The sequence below is a fragment of the Panicum virgatum genome, chromosome 3K (genome assembly GCF_016808335.1).
Source record: "Panicum virgatum strain AP13 chromosome 3K, P.virgatum_v5, whole genome shotgun sequence".
Classification (NCBI taxonomy): Eukaryota; Viridiplantae; Streptophyta; class Magnoliopsida; order Poales; family Poaceae; genus Panicum; species Panicum virgatum.
The window spans coordinates 16,823,734-16,838,196 of NC_053138.1; the positions used below are offsets into that span (position 1 = coordinate 16,823,734).

At 53.8% G+C, this 14,463-nt stretch overlaps 1 protein-coding gene and 1 long non-coding RNA gene across 5 annotated transcripts; both read right to left on the reverse strand.

The window, feature by feature from the left end:
- Window positions 1-6,238: 6,238 nt before the first annotated feature.
- Window positions 6,239-9,298, reverse strand: LOC120697939. 4 transcript variants are annotated; one of them, XR_005684620.1, is made up of 5 exons: window positions 8,892-9,297; window positions 8,625-8,764; window positions 8,091-8,275; window positions 7,779-7,967; window positions 6,239-7,687 (listed from the first exon to the last, which is right to left on the reverse strand). It is a non-coding gene; the product is annotated as an uncharacterized LOC120697939 (long non-coding RNA). The 4 variants fall into 4 exon arrangements; XR_005684621.1 differs by having other exon boundaries at window positions 6,239-6,929; window positions 7,549-7,687; window positions 7,779-8,275; XR_005684622.1 differs by having other exon boundaries at window positions 7,779-8,272; window positions 8,892-9,298.
- A 3,099-nt stretch (window positions 9,299-12,397) lies between these two features.
- LOC120697940 (threonine synthase, chloroplastic-like) lies at window positions 12,398-14,452 on the reverse strand. Its single transcript, XM_039981326.1, has one exon. The coding sequence runs from the start codon at window positions 14,342-14,344 to the stop codon at window positions 12,746-12,748; it is 1,599 nt and encodes a 532-aa protein (XP_039837260.1). The 5' UTR covers window positions 14,345-14,452; the 3' UTR covers window positions 12,398-12,745.
- Window positions 14,453-14,463: the final 11 nt, after the last annotated feature.

Sequence of the window (14,463 nt, forward strand, 5' to 3'; positions counted from 1 at the left end):
CACAAACTCAATGATGCGGACTCCGATATCAAAATATGCAATGGCTTAAAAGGGCTAATGGGATGGGAAAACAGTACGAACACAAAATTTTCTAGGGCTTTTTGGTGGACTGTGGGACAATGGCGAAATTGATGAAACTAAAGATAGATGTGAAACCTGACAGTAAACCTGAGTCTCTGAATACCAAATAATGGGGACGTGGGTTCCCGATCTTCCGTCAGGTTCTGGATAACTCTCGTTGTAGGCGGAGCGAGACACACCGATCCGGCTTCAGATCCTAAGACCCGAATCCAGCAATCTTAGCACCACAACTCCTCTGGTTATCAACCGTGTCACAACCCGGTTGACCTCGCCAAGAAGGCTAATCCCTGCAAGCGCAACGAAGAACACAAGCAAGAACTCGAAAGAACGCAGCTCAATTGAAGTGACTCTGCAGATGAAAGATTAATCTCAAGTTGGGGTCTCACAAACCGACACGGCGGCGAAACTGTTCTCGACAGAATAATCTAAGCAAAACCCAATTAACCTAATGGCGGCTGCTGAGTATATAGAAGAGAGAGGCTAGGGGGGTGGCCAAGGGGGTGGCCGGGCAACCCTAGGGAGTACAAGGCCTTCGGGCCCAAAAATTGGCGTCGCTGCATCCAGGCAGAGTCTGGTCGTCATGTTGTTTCGACGATTCCCGTCGACTTCGAGCGTATTTTGATATGGGATCAGTTGGGTTGGAAAGCTTATCTCCTTAGCTTTCCAACTATATATAGAACACCCAAAACAGAGCCCGTATGTGGCCTGGGCGTCCGTTTTCGTGAGGCCTGCTCCTGCAGTCCGAACCGGACTCGCGAATAAATCGGACTTCAATGTGGATTGGGCTTTGAACTCTATCTTCGCTTGGGCCTTGGTCATATGCGTATTGGTCATGTCCTCATCAGGGATCACCCTCTGACGATGGAAGTTTGTGATGACGTCCGCTGCCGTCAACCCCTTCCTCGCCAGATACGCCAACGCTTCGGTGAGGACCTCGAGCTTGGCTTGTTGCGCCGGGGGTGACACCCCCTAGTCCCACGACGGCGGTCGCTCCCGGAGAACTCTGTTGGTAAACGCCGGGAGCGCGCCACTGTAGTTCCGAAGGTAGAACCACCCTCGGCTCCACCCGGCGTTGTTCGTCGTCATCTTGCTCGAGATGTAGAAGTTCTTCCGGGAGTGATGCACGTGGAACGTCAGGCCACCAGCGCGCGCGAACCGCCACGGTTGGCCCCGCGCGCTCTTGATGAAGAGTTCCCCACGGAATAGGTCAATCCAGAGATCCCAATGCACTTCGATGCTGAGGTACCCCTCGCAGACGGCGACGAAGACCGCCGCCTGCGAGATGGAGTTGGGGCTGAAGTTGTGCAGCTCCGCTCCATAGTAATCGCACAACGCCCGCATAAACCTGCAGACGGGGACGCCGAAGCCTCGCTCATGAAGGCGCACGAAGCTCACAACGTAGCCTTGCGGGGGCTTCGGCTCGGTCTCCTCTAGCCACGTGAAAATCCACGCCGGCGCCCCCGAGTCGGGGTTCCGCGGCAGCAGCCGGTCGGCGACCAACTGCTCCAGAACCGCCACGGTGGCGGAGGACTTCCCCCATGGCAAAGGCTCCTGGACGTCAGACATCTCTTTGTGTCGAGGAGGGGGCGCGGGAGTGAAGGCTCTGGGATGGCCAAGGTGCTATCTCTCCCTCTCTCTCTCTCTCTCTCATTCCTCTTCCTCCTTTCGCTCTTGGCTGTGGGCTCAGGATGCAGGGGAGGTGGAGAAGGCGAAGTGGGATGAAGGCAAAATGGCCAGGTGAGCCCAAACAACCCTTTCCTCTTCGTTTTTATTCACTGCGATGGGCGAGTCCGCCAACCCAACCCGAATCTACCGCATTGAATGCGATAGATTTCACTGTCGCTGACGGCTGGACCCCACAACCACGGAGTCTCCCATGCGCGCACGCAGCAATAACTGCGGCACGGTAACCGGCGGGCATGGCGCAACTGTTGCACTATCCCATCCGTCAGCCGCCGCCCACGCCGCTTCGTCTGCCCGAGGCTGCCGCCTGAAAAGGCACGCCCCGCCCCGCACCGCACCGCACGAATCGGGCCACGACGCCCACCACTAGCGGAAGACCCGCGCGCGTGACTCGCGACCCTGCGACGTTTTCGAATCAAGACGGAATATTCCTTCGGGGGACCCTTTACCCTCGAAGGAATCACATTCTGAGGCCTTACAGATCAGGGGTTCAAAGCCTGTCCCTTCGAGGGTTCGACAGGCGCCCCAGATCGCCAGAGTCAGGGACTGCACGGATGTGCCGTACAAGCCACCCTCGAACGCGGAGTTCGAGCAATCCTACGCAGTGTTCAAGGCCAGGCGAGGGTGCCTAGAAGGGGGATCCCATCGAGGGAGAGCATCGAGCCCTCGGACCCTATCGAACGGGTCCGAGCCCCACCTAGCGAACCCTTGCGAGCGCTTTATGAGACATGTCCATGGACCACGAGCCGACCCTTATCGAACGGGGCACAGACGTCCGCTTGAACAACCCGCTAACAGCTCACCGAAGCAGCCATAGCTCGCGGCCCGGGCATGGGTAGCATGGTGCGCTTCACCCCTCCTCCCTGCGGAAGGGCGACGAGGGTCATAATCAAAGTCGAGGGTTCCCCTGAACGCCTTCACACGGGCCTGGGCTCGGGGGCTCCTCGCACACCACGGTTTTGATCACGCCCTCGAATTAGTCGACGACCGTCAATTACGAAGCTCCCCGTGTATAACCAAATCCCCCGCTATTAACGTGCGCTCTCCTGACGGTTAAGCTGAACACCGGGTCGCTGTACCAGCATGGAGAATGCCGAGGGCGGCTGAAAAAGTGCCATTGCCGGCTGAAAAAGATGCTGGACGACCATCCCGGTGAGGCAACCCAGTGGGGCAACGTTTATAGCCCTTGGACGAGCGCAAACTCTCCTCCAAGGCCTCGGGGGCTACACCCGCGGGTGCGCTAACGCGCCCCCGCAAAAGAGACTTCACACATATTCGAGGTATGTAACCCTCTGTATGTCCCTATACCCTCGATCATACTTCCCACAAAAAAGAAAGGGGGACTTTATTGCTCAATGCAAATAAAGATTACAAAGGGTTACCGGCGCAAAGCCGTCGAAAAGTACAAACACATTGCCACCTGCGTGGCAATTTTCCCTGTCTTGGGGAGGAGCAAGCGGCGAAGAAAGGCATCGAGCCCCTGGCTGGTGCGACGGCCAGGCTGCTAGGGATGCGAGGAACAGCCCCCAGGCCACATGGGCCCAGCGGGATGCTTTCCTCGCAAGCTTTCTTCTGGCATCTCCTCCGCCAAAGACTATGCGGGGGGCCGAGCTGGCGGACAGCACCCTCCGCACCGTCTCCCCGAGAGCAACCTTGTTGCCGGGAGGGATGATATGAAGAACAGCCGCCCGACCTGGTGCCAGCACCACGGTCAGGCGTCTCCATCCCCCTTTAGGCTAGGGGACATCGCAGGAGCAGGACCCCATGGGCCCAATGCTCTTCTGCTGATCCCACTTAAGCTGAGGGATGGTGCGCACACCCTCTCCGGTCTTCCCCCGCCACTCGCAAGCACTCTTCTAGCACCAAAGCCTAAAAGAGCCATGCCACCCCATCTGGGGGCCGGACACGAGAGGCAAAGTAAAACATTACAAGACTTGGGCAATGCTAGAAGAAAGAGCAGGGAGGTTGGAGAAGAAAGGGAACCCTACGACCCCTATTTATAGTTGCGTCGAGCGCCAAGCTTCAAGCCTGTCAAAAGGCAAGGGCTTGGACCACCCGTGATGGCGCAGCACTTCACGAGCAAAGGATGCCCTCGGTTACCACGCCGAGACGAGACCGAACGAAATAAAGCGAAGCTGAGCCCCTGGACGCTAAGCGGCGCAGCATCGGCTCAGGCCGACCGCCCTCGAATGGCGCGCCGCAAGGCAACCAGGGAAGCCGGGGCCAATGCCCGGAACGCGGGACAGCGCGACGAAAGCGCCAGCTGCCACAGTAGGCGCCATCGTCGCCCTGGCCCCCCTCAGCTCGCGAACACATCTTGTCCCCGGAACAAACAAATCAAAAAAAGCGCGCGCCTCAAAGTACTCGCCCCGCGGGCGTACTACCCCGACCGGCGTGCTGTCACATCCGCCGGGCTGACGCTCAGGCGCGTCTGGCGGGTGCGCGGCATTATCTAATCACATCAAGGGGGATATCGCCAAATCACCCTTTGGCCGAATCCCTTGACTCGACCAAAGCCTCGGGGGCTACTGTCGGGTACCACAATTAGGGACACCCTAATCAGGGTACTAAGATCGCTTTAAAACGCAAACACATGCTAAGGCAACCGGGCCCACAAGGGCCCACGGACTCCCTCCGGTCTGGAAGAAAGGAAAGGACTCAAAGAAGCCCAAACACGTGGCCCACCGACACGGTGCGGCCCATCCACGCTCTCCTCGGACTGCGGGGTGGTTTCCGCCTCGCTCGAGGGCTCCTGTCGAGACCCCTCGAGCGGGCGGCACATCTCCGCCTCGCTCGAGGGTAGAGAACCTACCCTCGAGCAGGCGGCACATCTGCGCCTCGCTCGAGGGTAGCGAACCTACCCTCGAGCGGGCGGCACATCTCCGCTTCGCTCGAGGCCACCCCTCGGCGCAAGGGACAAACAGCCCTGCAGCTTACCCGCCCGTCGTACGGAGGCTTTAAGTGCCAACCACTCCTCCACAATGCTCAGGACAGATGGTGTCAGACCACCATTTCCCACGATGGTTGTGACCGGAGTCCCATCCGCCAACTCCGGTCACTGCTCCGCCTTCCCGGGCGCTGTGGCGATACTGTGGAACCTGCGACACAGGATGGAGCGTGCCCGGCACTGCTCCCCGTACTATTCTGCCAACTCCGGCCGTCCGGACTCTACATCATCACACGTAAGACCCCGGGCCCACCTCCTGCTTGGGAGGAGGTCCGGTGCCGCCACGAGCCCCTCGGAGAGGGACGCCCATCACTCACAGCCAGGAGCCCGGACCTCCCCCCTCGAGGGGTCCGAGACCTCCACGTGTCTCCCAGACCCCCTAAGTATGCACGTCAGCACTCCGTCCAGGGGGTGCGGGACCGCCGTTTGCCCCGCTGCTACTGGAGTACACAAGATCCAGACCCGCAGGGCCCACGGAACGCCACATCTGGAGAGCTGTACGCCCTACAGCAACGACCACTCCGCCTATAGGGGTTGGTAGGGCGCCGGCGCGATCTCCGTGAGACCAAGGACGAGGGCCAGGACGATCGCCATGCCAAATGCCATGCCCCATAGTGTACTTTCTACAGTGTTTGACCACTGCACCCCCATGATTCGGGGGAAGACGGCGACTTCTGTGTCCCCCTACTCATGTATCCCGCCCCTCCTTGTGTCTATAAAAGGAGGAGGCGGGCATCCCTTAAAGAGGTCGGTTGACTCTCTAGACACTTACCGCTCAGAGCACACGCACCTGCTCCCAGCTTCCGACATCGTTATTCGCCATGCTCAAACCCCACTTCTAGCAGAGACTTGGGAGCCTCCCTCCCTCTCTCGCCTTGCTTGTACCCCCTACTACAAGCACTCCGGGTGTAAGATAATACAGTGCACTCGCACACCTCCTTTGCTGGATGTATGGCCCCGCGGCCGGAACCAGGATAAACCGTGCGTTACTGTGTTGCCTCTTGCATCATCATCTGGGACGAGAAAACACGCAGCATTTACTAGTTGGGATCCGGACCCCCGGGTCGGGACACCGACACTTGGCTACTTTTTTTTCCCCGAAAAAAACTTGGCTCCTTAGGCTGCGCCGATCCGGCCGTCCGCTTGTAGATCCAATGGGCCTCTCTATCTTGAGAAATCTCGCGGTCCATATGTTGTGCCCATGTGCAACTACTTGCTTACGTAGATCAACATGAATCCTTCCTGATCGATAAGAGACACTAGGTGGGCTGTGTGCCTCGCCGCACCCATTAGCGATGGCGGGCCTTGAGATAGATTTATGGGCTAGAAAGCCTGGGAGGGAGCGGCTGGGGGCCACGTGAAACCATGCATGATTATTTTGCTTATATAATTATTGGACATTTTTTACATGGGTCATTTAAATATATATTGATAACCTGTTGATATGCGATTTGTTTGAAGCAATCACACAACACAGAGAATAATAGAATCAAGGCACAAAATTATGGCAGCATGCCATGCAGAAAATCATCTACAAAGAGTTTTCTTTATTGCAAATACCCATAGAGTAATTCCGAAAGAAAAATTACAAAGGTAGAAATTAGCAGCAGATCATCAGAACAATGCATAGGGAAAATCACCCTAATTTGCTCATTTCTACACTTCAGTCCTCCAATAAGACATAGTAGAAGAAAATCAAGATATTTTTAATATAAAGTCTGAAGCGCTGCTATGTTATCTGGTGAGAGAAATACCAATTTGTACTTTAGGCACCATGAAGAGATATAACCCTCTTTAGAGCAATAGAAATAGGATCCTCGAAATTATATCATATACCCATATGCAATTGGAGGCCGCATGCAAGATGAATTGCATAGTCCAAATACCCAGCTGCCTTCAAGGAGAGATCAAAAGTGGCTTTGCTGCACACAACAAAATCTAAACATGAACGTTATGTTGCACTGATCATCTACCTTTGTTGCATTGATCATGTACTTATAATTGATTAGAAGACCTTATATAACTGCATATGCGTTAGCAAGGCAAATTGGAGATTACACGTAGCATACTGTCGACCCTGACATCTCTGTTTGGGAGGCTGCAAATATCTTAATTCATGACCAGATCCTATTTATACAGAAGTACCCCAAATGCTTCAGCCATTACCATAGCCAAGAGATCCTATCGTTAGTCACTTAGTCTGATGAGCTCCCATGTGCTTCCATTTGGGTTATACACATGCACATTCAATTTAAACAAATGAGAATATGGTATGAAAATATTTAGTTTTAAGAAAGAGGTGTACATTAGGGTAAGAGATGAACCATGAATTATGTAAAAAATTTGGCTGTGAAAAGAGCAAACATGTACTTGACCTTTATATATGTTGTGCTTGATTAGGACCATATTGTTTTTTCAATAGAATAAACAATGTCACTGACAACCAATGGCACCAACACTACATGTTTCTTCCTCTAGGCAAACCGATGCCATAGCACTTATTTCGTTCCAAAACACAATTTTATTGATTTCTGAAGTATGTAAAGAAATGAGAAATAATGTGTATAGAGATACTACTTTACAAATCTGGAAAGGGAACCGGTAGAGTAGACGATGAGCTAAAGGTAAAGAATTCCTAGTTATGACATAGGTACTAAGTATATAAGATATACATTCATCACGAGGTACTACTATTATTGTCTCATCTTATTCATCAGTAGTATATAAATATATATGATATATAGAATTATCATTACATTACACATTTAGCCTAATACTGATAACACTTTTAGTTATTAGAGAATCTAAAATGTGCCTAAAGATCAATATAGTTATACCTGTGCAACCATCCTTGGAACAATGATACCCTGTTCCATTAAACATTGATCTTGAGTTGGAAAAAGTGCAAGTTGGATACAAACTATATGTGTCTTGTGCTAACTGAAGTATTACCAATCTGAACTCAAAATTTATGCCCTGGAAACGACAGAAAAGAAATTATCAAAAGAGGCAAACAGATGTAATGCAACAGCAAATAGGAAATTAGCCACAAATTCTTGTTGCTTACCATGTCATCGGCTATCTCAGCATACATGGATGTTCAGTTTGTTCTTCCTTCAAAACCACTACCAGGGAAGGCAAAGCCGTCCTCTTTATCACATATTTTCTGAAAAAAAAACAGATGCGATGTCTCCATCTTTGTCCATGTTACAACAATTCTTTAATCTTCGGTTTGTTGAATTGCACATTAACAATCCTATAGGGCCACATGGATATATGATTTTCAGTTTGTCGAATTACATGCAAATCATAACAGTAACAATCCTATAGGATTACATGGATATATTCCTAGTTCCTAATCAATGAAGTGAGTAATTACCTTACTTGTTGTAGTTACCTAGGCCCTTCCGTCCTTGGTTGCCTACTACTGAACATACCTGCAGCAATGCTGTCGGGCTGCTGCTAGGAGTGTTGCCATTGCACAGCAGCATTGTGAGTGATGCACCACTGCTGCATCGCTGCCATACGGCCGTCCCCTGGCCACCACGGCACCACATAGACCTGCTGCAGATCGCAATCACATGTTAACAGGGCCATCGCGCAAGGCCGCACTCCTCCCCTCTCGCTACAGCCAGGTGCCCAGGTGACCGGTGGAGGCTCGAGCCAGGGAATAGGGGAGGAGAGGAAGGCATGAATGGGCTGGTTGGTAGGCAGAGGAGGACGGCCATGGATCTGACAGGAGCCGCAACCAGCGACATGCACCTTCTCCGTCGACCCACCCGAAGCATCCACACCGATGCCATCTAGTGATTCCGCCACCAGATCTAAGGCCCTCGGCCTCATCACAATGACCTCTTCGTCGTAGAGGGACCGCATGCCCACGAGAGTAGAGGAGACAGCGGCAGAGACTCACCAGCAGAAGGCATCGGCGGCCACCACGAGTAGAGCAGTTGTGCCCTCCATCCGAACTCCGCCGCCCACCCCACCACTGAGCTCCACCGCGTGCCCCTTTTGCCCCAGCCGCGGCCTCCAGCTAAGCTCCACTGCCCGCCCCTTTCCTCAGACCATCGACACAAGAGGAACCAACGCCGCAACAGAAACAAAGTACAACACAGATGAATCAGCAACAGAGATCAAGATGAGGACCGTGAGTTGTGTACTGGGCGGAGGTTAGACTCACCAATGGAAGATAAAACAGTGGTGGCGCCACGCACATAGGTGGCAGGAGCAGAGGGTCGATGGTCCACGCAGCCGTGAGCAGCCGTAGGGGCCTGCAGGCGACCTCTGCTGGCACCCAACTTCGGCGGCCGCAACGGAGCCCCGCCGCTGCGAAGTGCGAATGCCAGCGACACCTGCAGTGGAGCTCCGCCGCCGCCGCACCTGCGCCCGTGCTCCTCCGCCCGACCGCACGCCTGGATCCGTTGGCCGTCCCTCCTTTCTAACCCTAACCCTAGCAATTGCGGTGGCAGGGCGGAGCGGATGGCGGAGGTCGGAGGGGGTGGGGCGGCAGCGGGGGTCGAGAGGTGGGGAGCCCGGGAGGGGGAGGCGGCTGAGGGAGGCGACCGGCGGCGGGGGCGGAGGGCAGCGGTGCGGCGGCGGGGCACGGTAGGGTTAGGTTTAGGGGAGGGGGCGGGGGAGCCGGGGGAGGGTGCGCGTGGGGATGGGGGACGCGGAGAGGCAGTAACACGAGGCGCGAGGTGGGCCGGAATTCAGGCCCAGCGGCGAGCCGTGTCTTCACACCATTGCCACGGGCGGCACGCGTCGTGGCAGGAACGCCGGAGCAACCGGAGGTGCGCTCGGCTCTTGCTGTATAGGGATTAGACTATTAGACCGTCCACAGTGGAAGGAGCAAATACACTGTTTGACACTGTAGATGCACTGTTTGGCACTGTAGACAGAGAGGGCGTGGGAAACGAGGAGGGAGCAAATTTACTCTTACTCCCTCCGCTGTGGTCAGCCTTACCCCGGGACCAGTGGCAACTGGCATTACCATGTGCAGCTGCACTGGTGCGGCATGTATCGTACAAGTTTTTTTTTCAGCGTGTAGAGTACAAGTGGACGGTTTCAGTTCCTGAAGGAGGAGATGACTCTGCGTGCCCAAGCGTGTGGAACGCCGGTGTTTTTCTAGTTTCTAATTGTAACGAAAATGGTCTCTCATGCCATATTTCAATATAATATTTTGGCCATTGATGACACACACAACACTTGGACTAATGTGATTGTTAAGATGACTATTCTCAGGCTTTTAGGTTCAAGTGATGACAAAGAGAAGAGAGGTGTAGCAAGGCCCGAAAGGCCACCCCTACGGGGGTTCCGCTACCCGGTTAGCAGATGGGGGTCGAGGGGGAGCCGCCCCTCGCGGGTCTCAGGGCAGCGCCCCGAAAGCTCTTCGGTCTAAGGGACAAGGATTGAGGCATTTTGCTATCATCGGTTAAACCGACGTAGGGCAAAATGAACTCACCGGTGCAATCACAGAGAAGGTCTGCGGGCTAGGGTTTTACACCGGATTAACCGACGTTGAAGAAAATGCATACGTCGGTGCATTGCCAAACGAAGACCGAGGAAAATACCTACACCGGTTGAACCGACGATGCATCGGTCAATTGCATCGGTTCAGTTGTCCAGAGAGGTGGTTTTTGGAGGAACGTGAAGAAGTTACAATCACTGGTTAAACCGACGCTAATTTTACATACACCGGTTGATTGCATCGGTTAAACCGGCGATACACCGGTTAATTGCTAACGGCTAGTTTTTCAAGTGGCAGTTTACATATACCGGTTAAACCGATGATGGCTTTTGGGGTACGTCGGATTAACCGGCGTTAAGCATATTTCTGGCAGCTTTTCTCCAATGGCTATATTTGCTTGTGCTGCCTATATATACCCCCAAGGCCGGGTCATTTGGTAGTGCTGGAGTTCAAGGAAGTATACAAGAGCTAAAGATCATCTCCAACCACCATAGAGCTTCATTGTACATCATATATGCTTAAGCACACTTGTGAAAGTGCTTAGTGATTGTTTAGGCTTAGTTCTTGAGAGAACTAGCTTGAGAGAAAGCCTTGCTGTGGCAACCACCTTGTGTACTCGTCGTGTGACCCTCCGACTTGGTGTGGAGTGGCAACGACACTTTGTGCGGGGAAGGAGGCCCCTACTTGGTGTTAAAACTCCAAGATAGTGAAGACGGTGTCGTGGTGACGCTTCGAGATAGACGGTGGCGGTGACCTCGTCTTTGTGATTTGGCGTCACTTAGCCTTTGCTTGTCGGGAGCCTTGGAGGCGTGGCAAGATGGTGATCAAGCGAAGAGACTCGGCATCACACTTGTTCGTGTTGGACAAGTGGCCGTGGACGTAGGGAGGGACTTTGGTGTCCTAACCGAACCACGTTAAATCGTGTGTCTTGGTGTCTTCACGGGAGTTTGCATATCCTCTCCCTTATCGCTTTAGTTACCGCATTACGTTTCCGCATTTACTCTTTCTTGCTTACCTTTACTTTCCTAGTTAGTTTGATTAGGATTGGCTATAGGATTGCAAGTCTTTTGGGGTAAGTAGAGGGTAGCATAGATAAACCTTAGTCATAACTAGCATGTGTAGGACGTGTTAGGTTTATCTTATGCAATTAGATTGAGCCCTAGGTTAAAAAGCGATTAGCGACCCTATTCACCCCCTCCTCCTCTAGGGTCGGACACCCCGGTGATCCTTACACTAATGTTAGATCAGCAAGAGTTCAGAGTTTGTTTAAGTTATTTATGTAATAAACCATCCGTAAGACTAAATATGCTTTCCCTTCTAACATGATTTGGCAGTGCTCTTGTCCTTTATTCAAAAAAAAAAGTACAAGTGGACGGCGAGATTTCTCATGCTAGAGAGGCCCATTGGGTAATGTCCGTACCCTGGGTCTCTCGAGATTCAAGTTGGTCCTACGCTACATGCCGCACCAGTGCAGCTGAGACTACCCAGGCCGTGCAAATCTTCGAGAGCAAGGCGTCTTGTGGGCTCGATTCGGTCCAGCCCAGTAAACCTTCCTTGTTAGTATCCCTGTGCTTTTATAAGATTTTGTGTGGCTGAATCGAAAAACAGGGGTCAACCCTTCAAGCAGCGGATCAGGGATTGAGATTCCATGACCGAGTACCGTAGCGGTGACTTACCACCTCTTAAAAACCGTCCATCGCAGCTCATGTAACAGCGTTTTCGTTACGGTAGACGCTGCAGTGCTATCAGCACAGTGTCTTTTCTTATCCTTTAGCGTAAATTACTGAAAGTAAGTCACTGAATTCCCCTCCCGATCAGAGACAATCGATTTGCAGTTCCAATGTGGGTATGCCGAACTGAAAAAGACCACCAATGGGCCGCCAAAAAAAATAGAAATAGAAAAGGATCATTTGCATAAAGTCTGCTGTATCTGTATACGTCTTTACCTAAAAGACAATACCAGAATATCAACTTTTAGACTACGTTGGTTGGAACTTATCGGTGCTATTTTCAGCCTGTCGTTACATTCAAGCGAATCTAGGCAGTGATACACAAGAAGACCACGTTGATTGGAGTAAATCATGGTCATGGACCACCTAAATTTCAGGCATCAATGCCACAGAAACTCAACAGAATTGAGGCAAAACCGTCAGCTGCCATCAACTATCACCAATGCACACCGGATAGGATTTTAGTTATTAGTCAGCAACAGCAAGTGATCAAACAACAACAATCCATCTGGCAACAGCCAAAATAATATTGGACAACTTCATGCACAAAGGAGGAAGGACAGAGGACTGAGTGAGATTATTCGATCCGACAGCAACACCATCACTTATTATCCATAGAACACATGGTAGTACAAGAGATACCCCTCCAAGTCTTGCTAAATTCCTCAAACAGATAGCCTACCCACAATCCCAATTGAAGCCTGAAAGAGGCCAAAGACCTAACGGACTAGTGACCGAGGAATCGTCGCTCCATAGTCACCCAACGCATTCAAATCAGATGCAGCAGAACACAATTGAAGCACATCAATCAATTGGAAGAGTTAGCCAAACAGAGGCTCAGAGCTTACCCTTGAGTCTCCTCTTGAGGACATCCATGACGGCACCAAAGTCAGCCTTCACGCTCACCGGTGGGTTGGCATACTTGCAAGCCATGTCCTCGATCTTGCTATCATGGTAGTCGATCTTGGACTGAGAGAACTTCAGACCATGGGCTGTGCTGACAACCACAACACGCTCATTCGCCCCGATGACACGCTGGTCCCTGAGCTTGAACAGGGCAGCGAGCGCAACACCAGTATGCGGGCAGGCAAACATTCCAGTGCGATCAGCAAGTGACATTGCGTTCATGAGCTCTTCCTCTGTGGCCTCCTCAACAATGCCATTTGTAGCCTTGAGTGCAACCACAGCTCGGTCGACAGACACCGGGTCACCAATCTGGATAGCTGATGCAAATGTAGGCTTGGCCACCTGTGGCTGGAACTCAGTCCAACCCGACTTGTAATAACTGTACAGTGGGTTGGCATTGGCAGCCTGTGCGCAGACAAGCCGTGGCACACGATCAACAAGCCCAAGAACACGGCACATCTCGAATCCCTTGTAAAAGGCATAGATGTTCCCAAGATTGCCTCCTGGAACAATGACCCAATCCGGCACCTCCCAATCGAACTGCTGCAGTATCTCAATAGCTGCCGTCTTCTGCCCCTCAAGCCGAAGAGAATTGAGCGAATTGGCAAGGTAAATAGGCAGCTCGGCAGTCACCTCCCTGATGAGCCGCATGCAGCCGTCGAAGTCGGTGTCCAGCGAGAGCACAGTGGCGCCGTTGGCAATCGGCTGGATGAGCTGCTCCAGCGAGATGCGATTGGCCGGGAGGAAGACGATGGCCGGTATCCCCGCGGCCGCGCAGTAGGCGGAGAGCGCGGCGGAGGTGTCCCCCGTGGACGCGCAGCCGACGCCGGCGATGGGGCGCGAGAGCGGCGCGCGGCGGAGGCGGTTGACCTGGCTGACGAGCACGGTCATGCCGAGGTCCTTGAAGGACCCCGTGTGGGAGATGCCGCAATGCTTGACCCAGAGGTCGTTCATCCCGCCGAGGTGATCGCGGCCAAGGCGCTCGGCCCAGAAGAGGTTGGAGTTGCCCTCGAAGAGGGAGACGATGTGGTCGGGGTCGATCTCGGGGAGGACGAACTCCTTCTTGGACCAGACGCCGGAGCCGTAGGGCCAGGTGGTGCGGCCGACGCGGGAGTCGAAGAGGTCCCGCCAGTAGGCGCCCGAGAAGCGGGCCAGCGCCTCCATGTCGTGGCGCACGTCGAGGAGGCCCCCCGAGCTGGAGCGGTAGACGATCTCATCCAGGGAGTAGCGCTCGTTGGGGTCGCCGTTGGGGGCGGGCGGGAAGGGCTCGTACCACGCGGAGAGGCCCTGCTTCGGGGCGGGGTGCCGCGCCGCCTCCTCGCGGATGTTCTCATCCGCCGCGCGCCGGTGCTTGGTGCTGGCGGCGGCGGCGGCGGCGGCGGGCTGGGCCGTGGGGACGGCGGCATCGGTGGCGCAACGGACGCGCCGGGCGGCCGGGCGGAGCGGGAGATGGATGCCTGGGGCGGCGGAGCGTGGCTGGGGGTGGGAGAGCAGGAAAGACATGGAGGAGGCGTGGGCAGTCGCCGCCATGGTGAGGTAAGCTGGCGGCGGCGGCGGCGGCGGCGGAGTGGGATGAGGGGAGGCCGGAGCCCGGAGGAGGGGGATGAGTGATGTGGATGGGAGGGTTTTAGGGAGGTGGATCTGGAGTC